The 25,207-nt window shown below is 46.2% G+C and overlaps 1 protein-coding gene across 3 annotated transcripts in view; it reads right to left on the bottom strand.

The window, feature by feature from the left end:
- The window catches only part of STAB2 (stabilin 2), a 128,357-nt gene that overhangs the window by 62,109 nt on the left and 41,041 nt on the right, over positions 1-25,207 (bottom strand). For all 3 annotated transcript variants that reach the window (XR_013813717.1, XM_079775418.1, XM_079775417.1), the window contains exons 20-30: positions 22,761-22,847; positions 21,532-21,618; positions 20,150-20,261; positions 10,651-10,831; positions 8,613-8,706; positions 7,046-7,204; positions 5,808-5,903; positions 5,153-5,245; positions 3,171-3,218; positions 1,427-1,563; positions 893-1,007 (exon numbers count right to left, since the gene is read on the bottom strand). Coding sequence is in view for 2 of the 3 variants with exons in the window: in XM_079775418.1 (XP_079631544.1) it covers positions 893-1,007; positions 1,427-1,563; positions 3,171-3,218; positions 5,153-5,245; positions 5,808-5,903; positions 7,046-7,204; positions 8,613-8,706; positions 10,651-10,831; positions 20,150-20,261; positions 21,532-21,618; positions 22,761-22,847 (1,209 nt within the window). In the remaining variant the exon portion in view is untranslated. The remainder of the gene's footprint in view (positions 1-892; positions 1,008-1,426; positions 1,564-3,170; positions 3,219-5,152; positions 5,246-5,807; positions 5,904-7,045; positions 7,205-8,612; positions 8,707-10,650; positions 10,832-20,149; positions 20,262-21,531; positions 21,619-22,760; positions 22,848-25,207) is intronic.

Raw genomic sequence — 25,207 nt, forward strand, 5'->3', positions numbered from 1 at the left:
AGCACATGCATCTAAGTAATACTAGTCATAGAGCCTTTTCATAGAGCTCATACTGATGAATAGAAAGGTAGAGATGGCAGTTCTCACTCTCCGGTAGAACCTTCATTCTCATCTTGTGGGATTCATAGAAAGAGTTTTAAGGCTCTGCCACATGCAGTAGGGCATCCAGACATCCTCAGGGAAGACTAAATCCAAGTCCTTGACATATTGTAGCCAGAAGGTGAGCATTGATAGGGCTTGGTTCTTCCTTGGGCACTGCCCTAACTCCAGCACTTTAACCAGTTCCTGGAGAATAGCAGGTGCTCAATAAATATATGTTGCCTGACTGACCCTCACTCAATATGAAATTTTAGTAACCTGTATTGACTCAATCAGCAGGTTACAGTAACCAGCTCTTGGTTAACCTACATATAACTCAAAGTGGCGAAACCGTACAACCTTCACCCAGAAGAATAGACGGATCTGACTCTCTGGATGAGTCTTTTCATAGAGTTCACACTGGTGAGCAGAAAGGTAGAGATGCTTTAGAGCAGTCATTCTGAAACCTTTTGACTGTGGCCCATGGTCCATGGATGTAGCAGCTCTCACTCTCCTGTAGAATCTTCATTCTCATCTGTGGTCTGTCAGATGTGGCTAACCAGTGGGCAGAGGGCCACATTTTATAGGATCACCACCATAGAGTAACTGTGTGTGTGTGTATGTGTGTGTGTGTGTGTATAAATATACGTTGATAATTGTTGAAGTTGTGATGCCAACATGGATGTCAGAAGTTCTATTCTTGCTCTACTTTTGCTCATGTTTGGAAATTTCCACAACACAAAAAAATTAAAAGTACAATATGAATGCAATGGACATGTTTCCACTACCCAGACAAATGACAGTACTCTCTTACCCCATCTGCCTTTGCCAGGTGAAGGAAGTTGCCCTGCAAAGACGTGGCCAGCATATCAGAAGATGACAGAGCCTGCAGATCTGCCACCCCGTACGTGCCTAGGAGTGTATGGTATCTGAAACAACAGTCCACGGAGCCATAATGAATACCAGTGCACCCGGCAGTTTCACTAGGTAATTAAAAAATGGTTCTGGATCCAGACTGCCAGATTCAAATCTACCCCTGTAATTATCAGCCATAGTACCCTTGGGTTAGTTACTGAATCACCCTGTGCCTCAGTTTCCACATCTGTAAAAGGGGAATAACTATCATTCCTATCTCATAGGGTTGTTGGGAAGATGAACTGGATTACATATGAAGCAGTTAGCCCAGAGTGGGCTGTCAATAATGCTAACTATTCCCATCCTGGGGGGAGGGGAGTTCTAGAACATGTTTAGTGCCATGAATCTGAAGGACCATGTGGCTTCCCTCCATTGCACTTATTCACACTGATGCCAGTAAGATATCATGAAGAATAAAATGCATAATACCTACTTTATCAGGGCTGGAATATTGCTCTTGGACAACCAAAAGGCTTTCTCCTCTTGGTCCATGTCCTCAATAGCTTGTGGGGAAGGCACGAGGACAGTGAGGTTGGAGGCGGCTGACAGCATGGGATGCAGAGAGGCGTTCTGAATTACAGAAGGAAAACAAAGCGCCTGGCTCATATTAGCGGACAGACCAGGGCTGATTTAATGCTTGGCGGAGATGACCAGTTCCCTTGGATGTAATTCCAGGGACACTGGGGTGGTCCTAGGGACCGCTTTCCCAAATCCTTCCTTTTATTTAATTGTGTGAGCCCGGTCAAAAGGCAAGTTTTCCGATCCAGTCACACTTGGAGTCGTTACCAGTCATTTACCCATTCATTTAAATGAAAAGTCAGAGAATAGTCTTGGCAGGATTATACATGTGTGTGCATGTGTGTACACATGTGTGCATGTGTATGCGCAGAGAACCTTGAGAATCCTTGGAACCTTTGGAATAGGGTGGTGGGAAGATTACAGGAACAGTTTCAGCCTGAGAGAGAGAGAGAGAGAGACCAGAGGCCTGAAATCGAACTTGACCTACTTTTCATTCTTACCCAGAGCTAGTGGATAAAAGCAGTGGTGAATCAGCTCTCCAGGATAAACAAGCAAACTAACAAACTGCCCTGGTTCTTAGTGTTCGCTGATTTCTGTGGGGTAAATATTCCCACTGTGGCTGAATTCAAGCTACCAACAGGACAGTGGAGCTGGGAAGGGTGTGCTCTCGTGAGCTGGGATGAGCTGGGTCCAGAGCACCCCTGGGCAAGCTTCTGTGTATGGGGCTGGCCTATATGGAAATCAACATGGACCACAGGACTCTCAGTCCTGCTTCTCCAGGTGAAGGGCCAGAGGGCCCCAGGAAGAAGCAATGGGCAGCTGTCCTGCAGTGGGTGCTGACCACGCACTACCTGTCACTGCACGTGTCTGTTCCAAGGGGAGAAACCACTTGTGTGCTGGCTGGCTGGCTGGCTGGGCCGGTCACCCTGGACCCCTCAGGCACAGATGGCAGAGATTCTTGGTAATAGAACTTTTCAGGGGGAGGGAATGCTCCCGCAGGCATGCTGGGCTGAGAGCTAAGCACACAGGAAGTTTTCCAGATTGCAACTATACATCCCAACTCTGGCCCAGACTGGTAGCTCAGTTGGTTATAGCATTGTCCCAATACGCCAAGGTTGTGGGTTTGATCCCCAGTCAGGGCACATAGAAGAAACAACCAATGAATGCACAAGTAAGTGGAACAACAAACAGAGGTATCTTTGTCTCTGTCTTTCTCCCTCCCTCTCTCTCTCTCCCAAATCAATAAAATAAAAATTTAAGTCCCAACTCTAACTTGGTGAGTTACAGTGATGAATTGCATTGACTTTTTAAAAAATGACCTCTGGGAAGAGTGAAGCTACACGTATATATTTGAATTGGTTGAAAAGTTGACCACCCAAGCTGATCCTAGACCAGAAGTTCTTAGCCCTGGTTTCATGTTAGAATCACCTGGGAAGCTTTCAGAATACACCTATGTCAGGGCATACCTCTGACCAATCAAATCAGAGTGTCTGGGTTGGTGGTGGTGGGGGACATGGCTATTTACAAAAGGGCAGCCAGGGTTAGGAACCTCTGCTCCAGACAATGGCCCACCCTCCTCCTACTAGCTGCATTTTCAGTGTTCCATTGTATGCATCCCACATATCTAAAATTATACACATTCCAACAAAGGTACTCACATTTATCCACTGGTTAAATTTAGCTGCCGCGGAGAGAAATGACAATTCCTTATTCATTTCGTGCGAGGGAGGGAGGGAGAGATGAGGGAGAACACGAGAGAAGGAACAATGAGAAGCACAATCACAGCACATATCTGGGAAGCCAGCACCAAGCCTTCCCGGGCTGGGCTCCCTTTCCCTGCCAGCCTCCTTGACCCGCCAGAAAGGGGCCCCAGCTAGTTGAATCTCTGTGTTGGCAGAGCTGCTCATTTCTTTCAGGCTCAGTGGTTCTGTCGTCCTTTCTATCTGAGGCAGAGAAGTAATTCTAGAAACTCCAAATGGAACAACAGCCTGAAGGTCTAGAGCAGTGGTTCTCAACCTTCCTAATGCCGCGACCCTTTAATACAGTTCCTCATGTTGTGGTGACCCCCAACCTTAAATTATTTTTGTTGCTACTTCATAACTGTAATTTTGCTACTGTTAATGAATCGTAATGTAAATATCTGTGTTTTCCGATGGTCTTAGGCTCTACAGCAGCGGTTCTCAACCTGTGGGTCGTGACCCCTTTCACAGGGGTCGCCTAAGACCATCGGAAAACACAGATATTTACATTACGATTCATAACAGTCGCAAAATTACAGTTATGAAGTAGCAACGAAAATAATTGTATGGTTGGGGGTCACCACAACATGAGGAACTGTATTAAAGGGTCGTGGCATTAGGAGGTTGAGAACCACTGGTCTAGAAGAACATGGCCACCCAACCCTAAGGAAAGTCACAGAGCTCAGTAAAGACCCCCCTTTCAGAGACAATGTTGAGTCGTGGCTTAGAACATGGAGCCAAAGTTCCTTAGGCAGGTGACTTCATTTTTCTGGGCCTCAATGTTCTCATCTGTAAAATGGGGATAAGGAAAGCCCCAACTCATAGGGCCGATGTGTGAATTGGAGGAGTTAATGTTTTCAATAGAGGCTTAGAATAGAGGCTGGCACGCAGGACGTGCTTCTTTGTAATGTATCCCAGGGTATTTATTAATGAACATATATATTGAACCACCATGACTGGTACCAGGATGGAATGCACAGAGGGTATGGGCTACAGAAGGGAAGAGACGGCTTCTGCATTTGTCCTGGGGAAGTGAAGACTTGGAAAGATATCAACAGGGCCAGCAGGTCAGTACACTGGATGGTGATAGAGTAAAGAAAGCTCTGGACTTGGAGTTAAAAAAGACCGGGTTCTTTCCCGGAGCCGGCCATTCCCTAGCTGTGTGATCTTGGGCAAGCCGCTGCACTGCTCTGAAAACTCGCGTCTAATCTGAACAACGACTGTGGTGATGGCTTGCACCTGGGATCATAAATATTCTATGCACTAATGTATGGGAGAGCATTTTAAAATATCAAACGCCATGCAAACGGCAATTCCTCACTTAGCAGTTGAGGGGCCTGCGGCAAGTTTTCTTAGCCTCTCAGTTTCCTCCTCTATAAAATGGGCACAAGAATGGCAGCAACCTCAGAGGCTGTTGTGAGTTTTAAATGGGGTGCCTGCATGTTAAGGACTTAGTAAGACGCCTGGTATACAGAAGGCGTTCACACACGTGCGCAGGCGCGTGCACCCCCCCTCCACCGCCAGATGTGGTCAGTGCAGAGTGCTCTGGGTACCAACAGGGGGCACTCAAACCAGACAGGAGCGCACCGAGAGCTCAGCAGAGACCGGTGAGTTGTCCATTTGGGACGTTTGGGATGGCAAGAGGTAGAATGACCAGAAAGAGAAGCTTGGTACACAGCAGGGGTCAAATAAAAGCTAGCAACCTTCAGCCTGCAGGAAACGTGTGACCCGCGAGGCACCCATACCATCTGGGAGAAGCAGCTGGCTCCCTCTAAAACCTCCTGGGATTTCCTATAGAATCACTCGGTTTGCACAGCGCTAGGAAGGCCTCCCAGCTAAGAGCACTTACAAAGCTCTGTGTCTTGGTCATGCGCCACCAGGGTTCACCTCAGCGGACTTACCACGGCCGCGCTCCCATAGCACAGAAAGCCGTCGCCTTCATAGCCCTCTCCACAAACACAGCTCCAGACGCCGGAAGTGAGCCGACAGGCTGCCTGATGGAACGGGGATGGGAAACAAGGGCTTGGTTCCCTAGCTGAAGAGTTAGAAATGAGCTACATCCCTGAGACATGGGCTTCATCTAAGGCGGAACTGCAAATTTGGGGTAGAAGGACGGTGGGAGTAACCTGCAGACCCTCCCATGTTGCAATGTAAGGCCCCGGTCTGCATGTCCCGTGCAGCTCTTACTTAGTCTCTCTTGACATCTCTGCCGGATTTAGCAAGTACAGCAAGGACTCACAGCTCATTGGAATTTCAGATACACAAATGTGTTTTAGTCTAAGTATGTCCCATGCTGCATTTGAGGGCAAACTTGTGCTGGAAAAGGATTCATTGTGAATCTGAAACGCAGAGTCCTGTATTGTATCTGGCAATCAGATGTTGGTTCTTCCAAGCTTTGGAATAATGGAGTATAAGTTATAGTAACGACTCCCATTCTGCTTAGGGACACCCTTTGGGAGTAAGAGAGATTTTGCTCATTTCTCAGGTAAGAAATAACCTAACTTTCTCAAAAAAAGTATTTTTTTTTGTAAGGATAAAAGAAATCCAGAAACTCACCAGGGGATGACATTTCCCAGTTTGTTCCAAGCAGGAGGTTATTGGTTCACATTCAAAGCCATTGCCTCGAAATCCAGTCTTGCACTCACACTCACTCTGCAATTCCAAGAACAGAGGGACAGGGGTTATGGGAAGCAGCTGCCTTCCCTGTCATGGATGGACCTTGAGTGCTAAGTAAAATAAGTTAGAGAAAGAAAGACAAATATTGTATGATCTTACTTATATGTGAAATCTAAAAAACAAACAGGCCAGCTGCGGTGGCTCAGTGGTTGAGTGTCAACCTATGAACCAGAAGGTCACAGTTCAATTCCTGGTCAGGGTACATGCCTGGGTTTCGGAATCGTTCCCTGATCTTGCAGGAAGCAGCCAATCAATGATTCTCTCTCATCATTGATGTTTCTATCTCTCTCTCCCTCTCCCTTCTCCTCTGAAATCAATAAAAACAAAAACAAAAGAAACACCCCATAAACAAACAAACAAAGCCCCACCCTAAACCAAGCTTATAGAAACAGTGAACAGATTGGTGATTTCCAGAGGTACTTCTATGTCTAGAGCAAGCATGTCAAACTCAAAGGCTAACACGGGCCAAATAAGCAAGGTTTAAGTTTATGTGGGCCACAAAAAAACAAAAGCTTCAATTTTCATAGAAACGTAGGTTTATTTCCATAGAGACATGCTGAATACAAAGGGCTGAAATAAATGAGTAATTGTTAACATAAAATAATAGAACACTTAAATAAAAATTGATATTTTTTCTTGAACATTAACTTACCAAACACTGAATAACTGCACAAATTAATAAGCATAACGCAAATAAACCTATTTTTCTTGTTCTCCGAAAGTGAAATATTTCCTGTTGCACACACCAAACAAGTCAGGACAAGACTAATGACGTGGCAATCGGCTGCTAAAATATTCGCTGCTAATATTAGTCGAGAGAAATGGTGCGCCTGCGCATAAGGCGCCTAAGGGAAGTGAATGCAACGCGATTATAGTAATCAGTCATTAGCAAACGTTGTAGTTCGTTATTAATAATTACAATAGGATATTGTAAAAATTAAGTTATGAAATTTTCATTAAAATGTTTCTTACAAACCGTTATCTTGGCTGGGCCGCAAAAATACTCATTGTGGGCCGCATGTGGCCCGTGGGCCGTGAGTTGGACATGCTTGGTCTGAGGGAAAAAAGCCATCCCAGGAATCCTGCTTTCCCTTTGCCCTCTACCACGTCACACCTACCTGCCCGGGGCCCAGGTACAGACAGGTTGCGTTGTCATGGCAGCCACCAGCGCTGGGCAGCAGGCAGTTGTTGACCTCTGAGCAGTCTCTTCCGTCCCCGGTCCAGCCCTGCGGGCACACGCAGGTGTGGGTCCCCACGCCAGTTTTGATGCATTCTGCCTGCAGAAGGGGGAAGAGCAAAACCTCAGAAACCTCAGTCCAGCTGCTTGATTCCAAAAGCCAGAGAGGGTTTTCAGAGGTACAGTTTAAAAACACATTTGCATGGAGTTCAAGAAGATGGTTTAAAAAGAAAAGTCCTTGGAGTTGGCCAGGTAATGGCCACCACTAACATCCCTGTTATTTTATTGTGCCAGGGACTTTTCCTAATATTTTGTAGGGGTGAGCTGCTATCCTGAGGAAAGTATTGTTATTGCAGATAAACGGAGGCTCAGAGGAGTTAAGTAACTTGCCCAAGGTCACACAGCTACAAAGAGGCCCAGGCCCAGGTCTACATGATGCTGAAGCCCACATTCCTCATCACTGTCCTTTTTCTTAGGAGGACCACACCAGGAGGTCGAAGGACGTGGGGAGCGGGAGAGAGGTGCAAGGTAAGTTGTTGCGATGAGGCTGCTGAGTGGGTGGGACGCATCCAAGGGGAGTCTCGAGGGCTGGGCAAGGCATTTGCGTCTGACTCCACCCTCAGAGCCAGGGGGAGTCACTGAGGGGCTCTCGGCATGGGAGAAGCATGATCTGATCCACTTCGGGCCCCTCTGGCTGCGGGTGGACGAGGACTGTACTGTGGGTGGTCAAGAGAGGCACAGGGAGGCCGGTTATTAAACGGTGGTGGGTAAGGGATGAAGGTGACTGGGGCCAGATGGTGGTGGAGATATTCAAAAGGCATCAGTGAGCCTGGCCGGTGTTGCTCAGTGGTTGAGCATTGACCTATGAACCAGGTGAGGGCACATGTCCTGGTTGTGGGCTCCATCCTCAATAGGGGGCATGCAAGAGACAGCCCATCAATAACTCTCTCTCATCATTGATGTTTCTCTCTCTTCCTCTCCCTTCCTCTTTCTGAAATCAATAAAAACATATTTAAAAAAACATATTTAAAAAAACATACCACCAAACCAAAACAAAAAACCAAACAAAAGGTATCAGTAAAAGCAATGGTGGCTTTGGCACAACCTGACAATAATAGAACTTAGGGCAAGTCCCTTAACGTCCCCAAGCCTCAGTTTCCCAATCAGGAAGATGGGGCTAACAAAATCCCTTCGTTGGGTTGGTGGGAGAGCAAGTGGAATTGCATACAGGAAAGTTGCTAGGAAGCTGTAGCCTCTGAATCAGGAGTTTCATACGAATGATCTCAGTATCTGATTCTCAGGCTGTGGTTTTAGAGCCCAACGTCGCCCACTCATGTGCATTGAGGAAGTGGGGCCTCCCGGAAGGTCCCCGGCACCATCTTTCAAGTTCATGGTTCAAACAAATGTGCTTCATGCGATGAAAAGCCATCAGACCCTGCCTGCTGGGCGGCCTTCCCTCGGGATTTCCTACAAAACCGGGCAGTTTGGAAATAAAATCCACCACTCACGTTGCGGCTGCAGCCCCCTGCGGTGAATCCCGCGCAAGGATCCATCTCTGAACAGAGGCTCCCGTCCCCTTCATATCCGGCTTTGCAAACACAGCTGCCAAGAAGCGGAGTTCACCCATCAGCCCCAGAAATACCGGCACCCACCACCCGAAGACGGCGGGCCAGCCAGGGGGTCAGGGCTTGACCTGTGCACCAGGTGGTCACGGGCACTCCTGGGGTCTGCCGTCAGACAGAACTAGGTGGGAATCCAGGCCCCACCTCTCAGCAGTCGTGTGACCCTGCAGGAGTCCCGTAACCTCTGGGAGACCTTGTTTCCTCATCTGGAAAATGGGTATAATCATACTGCTCCCCCGCTAAGGCTGCAGTGAAGATTAAATGAGCTAATGCATGTGGAGCATTTAGCCGGGCACTGACACCTTAAAAGGCTCAACATCTGGTAGCTTTTCTGCTCATTCTGGGCTGGAATCTGCCTCTTTACAATTCTAGGTACTACCTCTGGATTCACAGAGATCAACTCTGCCCTCTATTCTATGCTACAGCTCTTATTTTTTTTTTTTAAATATGTTTTTACTGATTTCAGAGAGGAAGGGGGAGATTGAGAGAGAGATAGAAACATCAATGATGAGAGAGAATCCTCCATCGACTGCCTCCTGCATGCCCCCTACTGGGGATCAAGCCCGCAACCCAGGCTTGTGACCTGACTGGAAATCAAACCTTGACCTCCTGGCTCATGCATAGCAACAGGTCACATGAAACCTCCCCCCTCTCCCTTTTCTAGTCCCTCAGATGTAGTTGTCCCCTCCCCCCCTCCTCACTCCCCCCCCAAACACAACATTCTCAGGTGCCTCATTCCGTGAGTTGAAATAGCTTCCTGACCCTCCCACCCTCCCAACATGCTCCACCGTGACACAGTCACTAGTAAACACAGGGCCATTGGTTCACCCAATATTTATCAAGTGCCCCATGGCAGGTGCTGGGACACCATGCGGCTCCATCACACACCCATGTTCCTACTGCAAATTGTGTGCTTCACAGAAAATAAAATAATGTTTTTCATGTATCAAGGCCCCTAGAGGAACTAAATGCTTTATCTGGTACCCCAACAAAGACATAGTCTAATGTATTCCAACGCTGACTAAGTTTATATGGTATAGACAGACCCACGTCTGTAGTCCTCTGTGGGTGATGGAAGAGGTTTTAAGGGTAGGGATTACTTGTGTTTTCTGCCTCATGCACCAATGTAGAAAGAACCCTAACTCCTAGGAAGATGCATTTCAGCCGTAGACTGTGGAAGAGAGAGGACAGGTTCTGGGCGCACGCTGCCTACGGTCCAGAGGGGGAGACAGACCGTAAACAGGTAAGCATATAACCATGCAATTACAAATGAAGAAAAGCGCTGTAAAAATAAGGCCAAGCATCTAGAGACATTTGACATTCTCTGCATTTCCCAGGAGGTTGTGGGGGTGGTTACTGACTTTGAACCAAATCTGCCTGGAGAGGACATTTTCTCTCCAAGCCCATGGGATATGTTAACATGAAGGAAACGAATAAGGAACCAAATGACCAAAGACCCAAGGACCTGCCAGATGCCTTGATCAGCGGAGTTGTTATTAATGGCCTTAGGAAGTAAAGGTGTTTTTCACGGGTTGGAAAGCTGGTGGACAAGTCTTCATTTCCTTCACAGGAGTGATGATAAGAATTATAGTTCCCATGACTCAACATCTCTCATGTACTAGCCCTGGTGCTGGGTGCGTTTACAATCTCCACAACTGCCCTGCGAGGTAGGTAGCGTCACCCTTATTGTACTGATGAGGAAAGTGAGGCTCAGAGAGGTTAAGAAACTTGCCCAAGGTCACACAGCTGGTCACTTTCAAAGGAGGGAGCACAGTTATTGGAACCCGCTGAGCCTGAGGTTTTCCCCACAAAAGCCACACTGGCTGTTGGAGAGAACAGGCCTCAGTGTATGGGTTGGGTCTGTCTGCAGGTCACACAATGGCCACGGGCCTTTAAGGGTGGTATGCCTCTCCCCCAGACCTACCTTGCTGTCCCATTGCTGTATTCACAGGTGGCATGGATGTGACAGAACTGCACGTAGGGCCCACAGGCTGAGGTCTGCTTGTGGCAGAACTTCCCCGTGGAGCCCTCTCTGCACGTGCCCGGGAGGCAGGCCCCGTCACTGTCCACCCGGTTATCGCACGTTCCGTCAATGCACAGGCATTCTGAGAGAGAAGGCAGAGGGGCACTCAGGGCTTGGAGGACACACGGGGCATGGGAGACAGAACCACCTCTCCTCACCCCAATCGCTCCTGTCAGAGCAGAACCTGGGCTGAGCAGGGGAGCCTCTGGGTGCTGATTCTTAGGGTCCCAGGTGTTTCTCAGCGTGCCTGGGACAGCGCTGGCTGAGGGTGACTGTCCCATCAAGATGAGAACATCTTGGACCCAGGGCTCTTTTATATCCACACTAGAGGTCCGATGCACGAAATAGTGCAAGGGGCTCGGCCCTCACGGCCCCGCCCACTGGTCCTTCAGGAAGGTCGTTTCGCCATCTGGTCTAATTAGCATATTAGCTCTTTATTATATAGGATTGTGGGGTGTGGTGGGGCCCAGGGACGGTTGTGCTGGTGTGAAAGCCCCCGAGGAACTCGATGGTCGTCTCCTTCACGGTTGGAGAGTTTAGTCTGGAAATGTCTCACCTTTTTGTGGAGACATTTTGGAACGAATAGAAGTGATTTCTCATGCCGGCCTGGCCCCTGCTGCTAGCTTACCTATTTCTTCTTCACTAGCCTTGTTCTAGGCATTGGCACAGCATTTAACCTGTACCACCTCATGAACAGTCTCCAGCCTCAGGAGGTAGGTTCTTTTAGCATCCCCATTTTCCAGATGAGACAGCTGAGGCCCAGAGAGGCGAAGCAAATGGCCCAACTTGCTGCTCAGTCCCAAGCATGGACTTGAACACAGGCCTTCAAAGTCCATTTCTCTTCGTGGAGCAGGTGTAAACACAGGAGATTGCTATATTCACTGGCATTTCCACATGCCTGTTGTCATTTTAAACTTTAGCTGCTTACTTTGCTTTGGGTTCTAGGTATTTAAACATTGCAACCGGAGCCAGCCCATCAGACTCAGGCTCCTATGCGTGTGGGAGTGAATGATTCTCAAAGGCAGATGGCAAGGATTTGGGGACTTGACACTGATCAGAAATGAAGGAACTTGCACTTTTCCCTCAGAAGGGATTGATTGGAAATTAGTTTGGGTGCTTGGAGTCAACATTCCAGGAAAGAGAAGAGAATCTCAGTGAGGGGGCTGGAAAAGCATGGCTGGATTAAAATAAAAAAGACTTTCCATAAAATTCTAAGCAAATCAGGGCGTAATTCGTAAGGAACAAGAGCCCAGAGAGGAGGCCCCCTGCCCGAGGCAGCCCCAGACCTGGGATGAGAGGCATTGCAGCAGGAAGCCCCGCGCCGGCCGCTGCCCCAGCCTCCACAGCCGGCCCTGCGGGCCTCATAAAAATGTCAACGTTGGCAGGCTTTGGAATCAACCCTGTTTTTCTTTTCTCAGAAGTCTTATTGGGTGAAAAGAACCTGGGACTAGGGACAGCAGCCCTGCCGGCGGAGCTCTGGCTTCCTGCCCATTTTAAGAGGGAGTTGTGAGGATCAGAAAAAGGCAAGAGAGGGGAAGCATTGTGCATTTTGTAACAAATGAGTGAAGGTACGAACAGCAATAAGAATGGCTTCATTTACCGGTTATGTGTTAGGTGCAAGCTCTGTGCTGAAGGCCTAAATTATGATCTAACTTAATCAATGACCTGTGAGGTGGACACCAGTACTACCTTCATTTTATCGATGGGAAAATTGAGGCTGAATGAGAGGCTTTTTCCAAGGCCGTATGGCCAGTAAGTAGCACAGTGGGGGTTTAATTTGAGTTGGGCTGGACTTCACAGCCAGCTCTGATGCATTCCCTCTATTCTTGTTACATTCTAATCTTAGCTTAGAAGGATGTACCTAAATATATTTACATACCTAAATATACACATCACGTCATTTTAAAGAACACAATGCATTTTCTAAGATTGTATAACCGCATTTTTTCATTGCCTATTGTTGTGGAACTTTCTCCATTTTTCTCTAAGCTTCTTGATATTTATGCTACTGAACTGAGAATAGCAACAGTAGCAACAATAACAGAGAATAATAATAATAAGAGAATATTTGTAGTGCATACTCTGTGCAAGGCATTGTTCCAGGACAAGTGCTTTCCATTTATAACTTGCACCAACTGTCCAACTTGGTTAGTAGTACTAGCCCCATTTTATAGACAAGGATACCGAATCCATGAGAGGAGTGGTAACTTGCCCAAGGTCGCACATTTGGCAAAGGGAGGAGCTGATGGAAGCCGACCACTTGAAAGACAGGTAGTGAGTCTGTTTCTTGATCTGGAGCCCACCATCACTTTAAGAATGTGGAGAAACCTAGAGACTGGCTTTGAAACTGTGGCCCTTGGACTAGCAGTTGTCAACCTTCCCAGGGAATTTCTTTGCAAATACAAATTGTCAAATACCACCCCCGGCCCACCTTCTCAGAAACTTGGTGGGTGGGGCCCAGCCATCTGGCATGGACTACAGTGTCAGAACCAAGCTGTTAACTCACTACAGACTGATTCATTTGCCTCTCAGCATAACCATTATTGCTTGTCTCATTTTCAGTTCTTATAAGTGTATTTCTTGTATCACATGATCTCACTCATCTAGGGGAAATAATGAACAACATAAACTGATGAACAAAAACAGACCCGGAGACAGGGAAGCATCGATCAGACTGTCAAACCTCAGAGGGAAGGTAGGGGAGGGTGGGGGGAAGGGGGAGAGATCAACCAAAGGACTTGTATGCATGCATATAAGCCTAACCAATGGACACAGACCCCAGGGGGGTGGGGGCATGCGTGGGGAGGGGTTTGGGATGGGAATGGGGGGATGAGGACAAATATGTGATACCTTAATCAATAAAGAAATTAAAAAAAAATTGGAGCAACAACAACAACAACAACAACAAGAAACGCTCTGTGGTGGGGGGAAAAAAAGATGGCGACCGGCAGGAAGGTAGGGAGAGAGAGAGTGTGAGTGAGGAACCCATAGAGGAGAGTGTAGATGTGTGTGGTGTGTGTGTGTGTATGAGATAGGGTCAGTTAGATTCTGCAGGTCTTCCAAGGGGCTCCCGAACAGGGCAGCCCCAGACGGCGGAGCCCCGCGCACAAAGCGGACACTTCTCGGCGGTTGGTGCGGACGCAGAGACCACGCCATCTTGGGAAACAGAGCTGCCTGAGACTCGGATCCTGGCTTCTAACACAAACCAGGACCCTGCAGCCACTGGGGACAGAGAACTGCTATCACAGCTTCAGACAAACAAACAACAAGAATCCAGACTTCCCGGCAGATTTCCGTGAGTCAAAGAGCCTATCCCCCTCCTCGCAGGCGCTGATAGCGCCATAGTAACTGATAGACCCGCCCCTCCCCCAAGCTGCTGAGCGCCCACAGGCGTGCGGAAAGCGCCATAGTAACTGATAGATGCGCCCCTCGCCCAAGCTGCTCACGGGCGCGCGCACAGACAGCGCCATAGTAACTGATAGACCCGCCCCTGGCCCAAGCTGCCAAGCTTTGCGCAGGGACGCGCTCCCTCTTAGGGAATTTGGCGCGCGCTCGCGCACGGGACAGAAGCAGCTCCCCGTCGGGGAAATCTGTCAGTGTGCACAGAGGGCTCCCCTTCGGGGAATTTGGGGGAATTTGGCTCGCGGGTCACAGCTCCCCCTTCGGAGATTCTTAAGAGGGGCTTCCCTTTGGGGAATTTGGCGCGCAGGACGGACTCCGCCCCCCTTCTGGGACTTTGGGAGAGTGCACTGAGCCGGCTCACCTTCAGGTTTTTAAGAATGTGCGCTCTAGCCGGTTTGGCTCAGTAGAGAGAGCACACACAGGACGCAGCCCCACTTCAGGGAATTTGGCACGCCGGACACAGCTGCCTGGGATCCCTGACTCACAGCGCATTCACACTAAGAGCCAGCGACCCCAATTGTTGGTGCGTGCACACACAGGGACCCTGATTCTCAACGAGAAACCGCACAAGGCAACAGAGACTTTGACACTCGAGTCTTGGTGCAGACACAGGGAAACTCTGACTCCTGGCACATGCTAAGGATCTCATTCTCGGCACATACCAACAGTGTGGTGCAGACAGGGCCCCTGATTCTAAATGTGCACACAAGACCACACGGAACACTGGGGACACTGATCCTGGGCAAGTCTGGTTCCCACCAACCAAAGACAGCCACACGTCCTAGTGTCAGTGCACTTCAGTGAAACTAGGGTGGAGCGAAGTCCCCACAGCACACGGCCCAGGTCCACGCAAACAGAAGCTTGAGCTTTCTGGTAATAGCCAGAATGGGGAAACGAAATAACTCACAGAGGAAAGAAAATGTGGAGTCGCCAAGAAAGGAAATTAGTGAAAATGAAGCTTGCAACATGACCGAAAAGGAGTTCAGAGTAATGGTCATGGAATTTATACATCGGATGGATGAGAAAATCAACAACTTATGCAAGAATCAGGAAGAAATGAAAAGTGATATAGCTACAATCAAAAACACCATGGAAAGTTTCAACAGTAGATTACAAGAAGCAGAGGACCGAATTAGTGAGTTAGAAGATCAGGTACAGAAACAAGCTCAAGCTGAACAGCAATTGGAGAAAAAAATTAAAAAGCAGGAGGAAAGCCTAAGGGAGCTTCGGGACAACATGAAACGAAGTAACATGCGTATAATAGGGCTGCCAGAAGGACAAGAAGAGCAGCAGGGATTAGAAAATCTATTTGAAGAAATAATGACAGAAAACTTCCCGGATATGGGAAAGATAAAAGTTACGCAAGTAAAGAGAGTCCCAAGCAGGATCAACCCCAAAAGACCCACACCAAGACATGTCATAATTTCAATGGCAAATATAAATGATAAAGAGAGAATCCTAAAGGCGGCAAGAGAGAGACAGAGAGTTACCTACAAAGGAACACCCATCAGATTGTCAAATGATTACTCATCAGAAACACAACAAGCTAGAAGTGAATGGAAGGAGGTATACAAAGTGTTGCAAAGCAAAGGACTGAATCCAAGAATACTATATCCAGCAAGACTATCAATCAAAATTGAAGGGGAAATCAGGAGCTTTGCAGACAAAAAAAGCCTCAGGGAGTTTATCACCACCAAACCAGCAATGCAAGAATTGCTAAAGGGAATACTGTAAAAAGAAGAAATAAACAGGTAAGAAGGAATACAGACACAAAAATAGATATGACTGCAAACAAATACCTTTCAGTAATAACTTTAAATGTAAACGGACTAAATGCTCCAATCAAAAGACATCGAGTAGCTGAATGGATAAAAAAACACGACCCATATATATGCTGTCTACAAGAGACCCACCTCAGAACAAGAGACTCACACAGATTGAAAGTGAAGGGATGGAAAAATATCTTTCAGGCAAATGGAAATGAAAAAAAAGCTGGGGTAGCAATACTTATATCTGACAAAATAGACCTCAAAGTAAATGCCATAACAAGAGATAAGGAAGGCCACTTCATAATACTAAAGGGAGAAATCCAACAAGAAGAAATAATTCTGGTAAACATATACGCTCCCAATATAGGAGCACCCAAATACATAAAAAAACTCCTGGAGGATATCAAGGGAGAGATTAATAGCAACACAATCATAGTAGGAGACTTTAATACCCCACTATCACCACTGGACAAATCCTCTAAACAAAAAATCAGCAAAGAAACAGCAATCCTAAATGACTCACTAGACCAGATGGAATTAATTGACATCTTCAGAACATTTCACCCCAAAGCCACAGAATATACATTCTTCTCAAGTGCACAAGGGTCATTTTCAAAGATAGACCATATGCTGGGTCACAGGCAAAGTCTCTTCAAATTCAAGAAGATAGAAATTATATCAAGCATCTTCTCAGATCACAGTGGCATAAAACTGGAAATCAACTACAATAAATACAATCCAAAGAAATCAAACACATGGAGACTAAACAGCATGCTATTAAACAAGGACTGGGTCACCAGAGAGATCAAGGAAGAAATAAAAAACATCATGGCAACAAATGACAATGAAAACACAACAATCCAAAATCTATGGGACACAGCGAAAGCAGTCTTGAGAGGGAAGTTCATAGCTCTACAGGCCTATTGCAAAAAACAAGAAACAATGGTAATAAATTACTTAACCCTACAACTCAAAGAGCTAGAAAAAGAGCAGCAAGAAAAGCCCAGTGTAACCAGAAGGAAGGAAATAACAAAGATCAGAGCGGAGATAAATGACATAGAGACCAAAGAAACAATACATAAGATCAACAAAACCAAGAGCTGGTTCTTTGAAAGGATAAACAAGATTGATGGACCTCTAGCCAGGCTCACCAAGAAGCAAAGAGAGAGGACCCAAATAAACAAAATCAGAAATGAAAGAGGTGAAATAACAACAGACCCTGCTGAGATACAAAGGATTGTTACAAAATACTACGAACAACTCTATTCCAACAAACTGGACAATCTGGAGGAAATGGACATATTCCTAGAAAAATATAACCTTCCAAAAATCAATCAAGAAGAATCTAAACAGCTCAATAGGCCAATAACTATGGACGAAATTGAAGCAGTCATCAAAAAGCTTCCGGCAAACAAAAGCCCGGGGCCTGATGGCTTCACAGGAGAGTTTTACCAAACATTCAAGGAAGAACGAAAACCTATCCTCCTCAGACTATTCCAAAAAATTCAAGTGGAAGGAACACTTCCAAGCTCCTTCTATGAAGCCAGCATCACCCTAATACCAAAACCAGATAAAGACAACACAATGAAAGAGAATTACAGACCAATATCCCTCATGAACATAGATGCCAAAATCCTCAACAAAATTCTAGCAAATCGGCTCCAGCAGTACATCAGAAAGATCATACACCATGACCAAGTAGGATTTATCCCAGGAATGCAAGGATGGTACAATATCCGCAAATCAATAAACGTGATACATCACATAAACAAATTGAAAGATAAAAATCACATAGTCATATCAATTGATGCAGAAAAAGCATTTGACAAAATCCAACACCCTTTCTTGATAAAAGCTCTCAACAAGGTGGGAATAGATGGCTCATACCTCAACATAATAAAAGCTATATATGATAAACCCACAGCAAACATCATACTCAATGGACAAAAACTAAAGACATTTCCCCTAAGAACAGGAACAAGACAGGGATGCCCACTCTCACCACTCCTGTTTGACATAGTACTGGAAGTACTAGCCATTGCAATTAGACAAGAAGAAGAAATAAAAGGCATCCAGATTGGAAAAGAACAAGTAAAGCTGTCTTTATTTGCAGACGACATGATATTGTACATAAAAAATCCGAAAGACTCTGTCAAAAAACTAATAGACTTAATAAATGAATTCGGCAATGTAGCAGGATACAAAATTAACGCCAAGAAATCTATGGCCTTTCTATACACCAATAGTGAACTTACAGACAGAGAGACTAAAAAGGCAATCCCATTTACCATCGCACCAAAAAAATTAAGATACCTAGGAATAAACTTAACTAAGGAGGTAAAAGACCTATACACGGAAAACTACAGGACACTGAAAAATGAGATAGAGGAAGACGTAAACAGATGGAAGAACATACCATGTTCATGGATTGGTAGAATCAACATCATTAAAATGTCCATACTACCCAAAGCAATCTATAGATTCAATGCACTCCCCATTAAAATACCAACGGCATATTTCACAGACCTTGAAAGAACTCTCCAAAAATTCATCTGGAATAAAAAAAGACCCCGAATAGCCACAGCAATCCTGAGAAAGAAGAATAAAGTAGGAGGGATCTCAATACCAGATTTCAAGCTGTATTACAAAGCCACTGTTCTCAAAACAGACTGGTACTGGCACAAGAACAGACATATAGATCAATGGAACAGAATAGAGAATCCAGATATTGACCCAAACCACTATGCTCAATTAATATTTGACAAAGGAGGCATGAACATACAATGGAATAAAGACAGTCTCTTCAATAAATGGTGTTGGGAAAATTGGACAGATACATGCAAAAAAATGAAGCTTGATCACCAACTTACGCCATACACAAAAATAAACTCAAAATGGATACAGGACTTAAACATAAGACGGGAAACCATAAAAATACTAGAGGAATCCACAGGCAGCAAAATGTCAGACATATGCCAAAAGAAATTCTTCACTGACACTGCCCCTAGGGCAATGGAAGCTAAAGAGAAAATTAACAAATGGGACTACATCAAAATAAAAAGCTTTTTCACAGCAAAAGAAACCATCAACAAAACAACAAGAAGGCCCACTGCATGGGAGAACATATTTGCAAATGCTAGCACTGATAAAGGTTTAATCTCCAACATCTACAGGCAGCTTATGCAACTTAATAAAAGGAAGATAAATGATCCAATAAAAAAATGGGCAACAGACCTAAATAGAATCTTTTCAAAAGAAGACAGAAGGAAGGCCAAGAGACACATGAAAACATGCTCAACGTCACTAATTATCCGAGAGATGCAAATCAAAACAACAATGCGGTACCATCTCACACCTGTCAGAATGGCTATCATCAACAAATCAACAAACGACAAGTGTTGGCGAGGATGCGGAGAAAAAGGAACCCTCGTGCACTGCTGATGGGATTGCAGACTGGTGCAGCCACTGTGGAGAACAGTATGGAGTTTCCTCAAAAAACTGAAAATGGAACTCCCATTTGACCCAGTAATCCCACTCCTGGGAATATATCCGAAGAAACTAGAAACACCAATTAGAAAGGATATATGCACCCCTATGTTCATAGCAGCGCAATTCACCATAGCTAAGATTTGGAAACAGCCTAGGTGCCCGTCAGCAGATGAGTGGATCAGAAAACTGTGGTACATCTACACAATGGAATACTATGCTGCCATAAAAAAGAAGGAATTCTCATCATTTGCAGCAACCTGGGAGGAATTGGAGAACATTATGTTAAGTGAAATAAGTCAGTCAATGAAAGAAAAATACCACATGATCTCACTCATTTATGGATAATAAAGAACATTATAAACTTGAACAAAAAGATAGATACAGAGACAGTAAAGCATCAAACAGACTGTCAAATTACAAGGGGAAGGTTAGGGAGAGGTGGGGGAGATAAGAGATCAATCAAAGGACTTGTATGCATGCATATAAGCATAACCAATGGATGCAAAACTCTGGGGGGTGGGGGCATATATGGGAGTGTGGTGTGGGGAGGGCAATGGTAAGATATGTACACATATAATACCTTAATAAAAAAATTGGAAAAAAAAAAAAGAAACGCTCTGTGATGAGGGCATTCACCAAGCAAAGGGGCCCAGGACACCAGGCTCGCCCACACCACCGGCTTGCAGGGCAGCAGGGAGCCTGGCTGAGGAGCGGAGGGAAGCCCTGGAGGTGCCACTTACGTTTGTCACACCGAGGTCCGTACTTGTTGGGATCCGAGCAGAACTGGCACTGGGAGCCGTGGAAGCCATCCTGGCAAATGCACGTTCCGTTGCCACCGAGGCCGTCTGTGCACTGGGAGCAGAGGCAGGCCCGGACGGTCAGGACGACACCCGCCGCCCCCAAAGGAGTCCCCGACCGCTTCGCCGCATGACCTGACTTCTTGGTACCAGGCAGGATAAGCTTGGGGTCCCAAGCCTGGATTTAGAACTTTAACCTTTTGCACTCGGATGTCGAGATTAAAATTACTCTTTGAATGTATCAATAATTTGAAATATAAAAAAATCCAAATAAATAAGTTTGTATGAAAAGAAACTCCAGTTTTTTATTTTACTGCCGCGCTTTGTAAAATCTGGGGTATTTAAAAAATTAAATCCCGAGTAGAATAAAGGAATCGAGAAAAAAGCAAGCGAGTGCAAAGGGTTAAGGGAAGTCATTCAAGGGAGTGGGAGTCACAGAGGTGAACTGGGAACCTCCAAACAATGCTTATGGGCCGGTGAGGCGAGGCATCGACCTCCAGAATGAAGGCTGGCCTTTCTCTCCAGGTCCTCGCCTGCTCAGCTCTGTGGCTTCTCACTGCAGTGGTTCTCCCTTCAGTGTTAATATGTTTGCCTCCCACCTCCAGGGCCAGCTCGAGGCTAGATTTTGAACCATCAACGCTCATCAGAGTTGGGCTCGGTGCCTTCCCAAATACCCGGTTATGGTAATTAATTAGTGCCAGTGTCGCCCTCCTTTCTTCGCCTGCGTGTGTCCCCACAAGTGATTGCAGAGTTTCTCCTTTCCCTTGAAAGAGCATACTTTAAATGTGGATTTCTTAAATGCACAGATCTATGCATTTTCCATATAAACCACAGCTACTTTTTTTTTTTTTTAAACCTTTGTTTGTTTAGCTCTGGCCTCCAAGCTAGAGTTAAGTTTTGGCCTTTACGTTTCCTTAGGTTTTGGGGTAGGTTAAAAAAAAGCAATCACTGGGCAGTGCTTTTTTTTTAAAGTCTCATAAAATCTTAGTCCTGGAAGGAATCTTAAAGATTCAGCGCACCCTACTGCCTCCTGTGGGAGGAAAGTGGGGTCCAGAGAGCCTTGCTGAGTTGCCCAAGGTCATGCAGCGGAAAAGCAAAGATCCGAGGCGACATCACTGTACCCACCATCCCCTTCTGGGGCAAGATTCCTTCCAATGCCGACACCTGTTCTTTTAGGAACCGAGCTGTCTTAGTTTTACTTCCTGGGAATAGTGGCTGGCATTGCATCATTTCTAGGTTCAGTGGTTTTAAAGATAATTTCTTGACTTCAGAAAGGTCAGCCTCTGCATTCATGGAAAGCATGCACTGGGGACTGTCCTTATCACCTGTCCGTTTCCCGAGCACGGGTTCAAGAAGCCTCCTGGACACTGGTTGCAGTTGGGCCCGTAGAAGCCTTTGCAGCACTTTGGTATCTGAGAGACAAAATGTGTGTTGCCCTTTAAAACCCAAGCAGAGTGCCCATTCCTCAAAGGAGATCTATTTTAATTTCTGTTATTATCATAAACATCATTAGCTCCCTCCCCCATTATGAGCTCACTTTTCTTTTGCAGATGATGTCATGGCTAGTGCTCGGCCACCTGCTCGCCACAAATCTACTGAGGGCTGACCGTGGCGGGCAGCCTGGCACCGGCACCATGGACAAGGCAGATGAAGGCTGTGCTCATGGTCTGTGTTCTATCTAATCAGGAAGAGACAATACATAAAAGAGGAGAAGGAGGAGGAGGAGGGGGGAGAGGAGGAAAAGTAGGGAGAGAAGAAGAAGGAGGACAAGGAGGAGGAGGATGAGGAGGAGAAGAAGGAGAAGGAGGACAAGGAGGAGGATAAGGAAGAGTAGAAGGAGGGGGAGGAGAAGGGGAGGAGCAGAAGAAGGAGAACAAGGAAGAGGAGGAGGAGGAGGAGAAGAAGAAGAAGGAGGGTGAGGAGGAGAAGGTGAGGAGGAGAATAAGGAGAAGAAGGACAAGGAAGAGGAGGAAGTTGAGTAAGAGAAGGAGGAGGAGGAAGAGAAGGAAGAGGAGGACAAGGAGGAGAAAAACAAGGGAATTTCAGAGCGTGGTCAGTACTGGGAAAACAGAGGCCCATACTAAAGTGGCGGCGGGTGGAGGCAGAGGTGATGGAGATTGGGGAGGTCACTGTGGATTGGGTGTTGATGGAGGAGGTGACTGTTAAAGGGAGACATGAAAGATAACTCAGCTCCAAGAAAACCTGGAAGAGCATTTTGAGGCTGGGAATGGCCAGTGCCCACACTTTGAGGGCGGCATGAGGCAGGTCAGAGGCAGAGCGTGGCCTGTGTGGGGGCAATGGGAGTGTGAGCTCTATATTGAGAGCCAGAGGGCATCATGGGAGGGGTGGATGCAGGGAAGGGGGCAACCTGGCTGCCATGTGGAGAATCCACCCTTCCATTCCCTTGCAGGGAGACATGGCCAAGGCTACAAGGCAACCTGTGTCTCACGGAACCTGGGGCTCAAGAGCGTGGCCTTGGCACTACCCAGCCCTGCTGGCTTCCATGTGAGCCCCGGTGGCCTGGATGAAGGCCCCAGCCACACACCCTCCTCACCTTCACGGTGGCATTACAGTATCTGGCACAGCCACTCTTCAAGCTCCTGGTTCTGCCGGTGTAGACACATTTGTGTGTGAAGAGTTCCTAGAAGAAAGCCAATGAGAAAAAGCATTGCTGTGTGCATTTTGAGGTCCTCTTGGCATTACCCAGCTTTTACATATACTAGACGGTCTACTACCATTTTACCATCGACGTCAGGGATGCTCTAGACCACACTGGGCACAGGTGGGTCCCTGTCAGGGTGTGGTCACCCTCTTTTTTAAAAAATATATTTTTATTGATTTCAGAGAGGAAGGGAGAGGGGGAGAGAGATAGAAACATCAATGATTTGAAAGAATTGATCGGCTGCCTTCTGCATGCTCCCCACTGGGGATGGGGCCTGTGACCTCCTGGTTCACAGGTTGATGCTCAACCACTAAGCCATGCCTACTGGGTGGTCACCCTCTTTATATACTCTGTTTCCTAATACAGGCCAGGGTTAGCACAATGCAGGCCATGTATCTTTATGCCCCTTATAGTGCCACGGCAGACATCGATAATTGATCAGGGAACACTTTCCTGCACATCCTGGATACAGCTTAGCCTCTCCTTCCATCCAACTGCCACCCCTAAGCTCTTCTTACATAGAAATTTTGGAGTCAGTAAAGAATCTATCTCTAATTTTAGAAAGACCCTTCCTGCCCAATAGTGATAGTCTTGTTTTTCTCTTGGAGGTGGGGGCAGATTTAAATGCCCCTTTCATTCTCTAACACCATGCCCACTCATGATTATCTAGAACTACAATTTATTGAGAACGTACTAGGGCCGGACACATTACATACATGAGGTCATCAGTCCTCAACCCCACATGGATGTTTTTCACCCCTCTTTCCTAGACAAGGAAGCTGAAGCCCAGATAGGTTGCCATTTTCCTAAGGAACACTGCTACGAAGCGGCAGGTCCAGAGAACGGGACCTGCCTTACCACGCACTAACTTTAGGATATCACAGGCAAGTCATGTCGTCTCTGTGGGCCTCAGCTGCCTGATCCTTGAAATGGGACAATAATGGTGTTCTCAAGTTTTGTCAGACGCATTAGTCCCTGGCTCAGATTTTATGTTCGATAAATGTTGATGGTGAGCTTGCTCCTTCCTCGTAGGCTCTTGCTCAAGGAGATAGGATTGAGAACACCACAGACTGTAAAATCCCAAATTCTGAGATACATTTATTGAGGAAGGAGTATTCAGTCCTCTGGTTGGATCGCAGGATAATTAACCAGGTGCTGATCCTGGGAGCCTGGGAGGGGCAGTTTGGAGGCTCTTTCGGCTCCAACCCACGTGTCTCATCTCTCTTTCTTCTCTTCCTCCTCCTCCTTTGGGCTGAGGCAATGTGGGTTCATGGTGCTGCCACGTATCAGCCGAGTGACCTTGTGCGAGGTGTTTGCTATTTCTTTGCCTTAGCTTCCTGGTGACACGATGGTTATGATAATAATATGCCTACCTCCTAGGCTCCAGAAAGCTTTGAGAACAATGGCTGGCACCAGCAGTTGCTGTGATACTGGCCAACACGGTTTCCTCTTCCCCATCTCTCTCTATATTCCCTGGTTGACAGCATGCTGAAGGACGCAGGGCTGATGGCTTCATTAAGCAAAATAAATATCCGAACACCTGTGCCTATTTAATTTTAATGTTTTGCTATATGAAATGCTTCACAATAAGATTGCACTGAGAGCTCATCACCTTCCTTAGTGATTTATTCTCGTGTTGAATGAAACTTCTGCTTGGGAAGTTTTTTTTTTTTTTAATTTTTTATTGACTCCAGAGATGAAGGGAGAGATAGAAACATCAATGATGAGAGAGAATCATTGATTGGCTGCCTCCTGCATGCCCCACACTGAGGATTGAGCCCACAACTTGGGCATGTGCCCTGACCAGGAATCAAACTGTGACCTCCTATATTTACAGGTTGACACTCAACCACAGAGCCACACGGGCTGGGCAGGGAAGTTCTTTCTTAGGATATACTTAGGGGCAGAAATTTCCCTCATCAACTTGACCTTAGAACATTTGGCTTTTGCCACCAATAGAACACATGGCATATGGATTGTGAATTGTACAGTAGTCTGTTTTCCTTTTAGATCAGAGCTCTCAAGACAAAACCAAAATAAAATAAACTATCTTTTTCATGTTTCTGCCCCCAAAGTCAGCACTGTGAACCTCAGTAGATGTGTATAGAATTCAATCAAACTTGAAAAGGTTTTGATGTTTCTAGTATCATTTTCTTAATATTTTTCTCTAGAATGACAATTGGGAAGAGCAAATACGAATAAAGAGTGGCAGAACACTCCATCCCAAACTATGCCACTTTGGGATAAGGATTATTCTGAGCTAAAGGTTCCTGAAAGACAGCAGATATCTCTTTTCTTTCTGGAAACTGTGGGCCTCTGTTGCCTAATCTGTGAAATGG

The sequence above is a fragment of the Cnephaeus nilssonii genome (assembly GCF_951640355.1).
Source record: "Cnephaeus nilssonii genome assembly, chromosome: 6".
NCBI lineage: Eukaryota > Metazoa > Chordata > Mammalia > Chiroptera > Vespertilionidae > Cnephaeus > Cnephaeus nilssonii.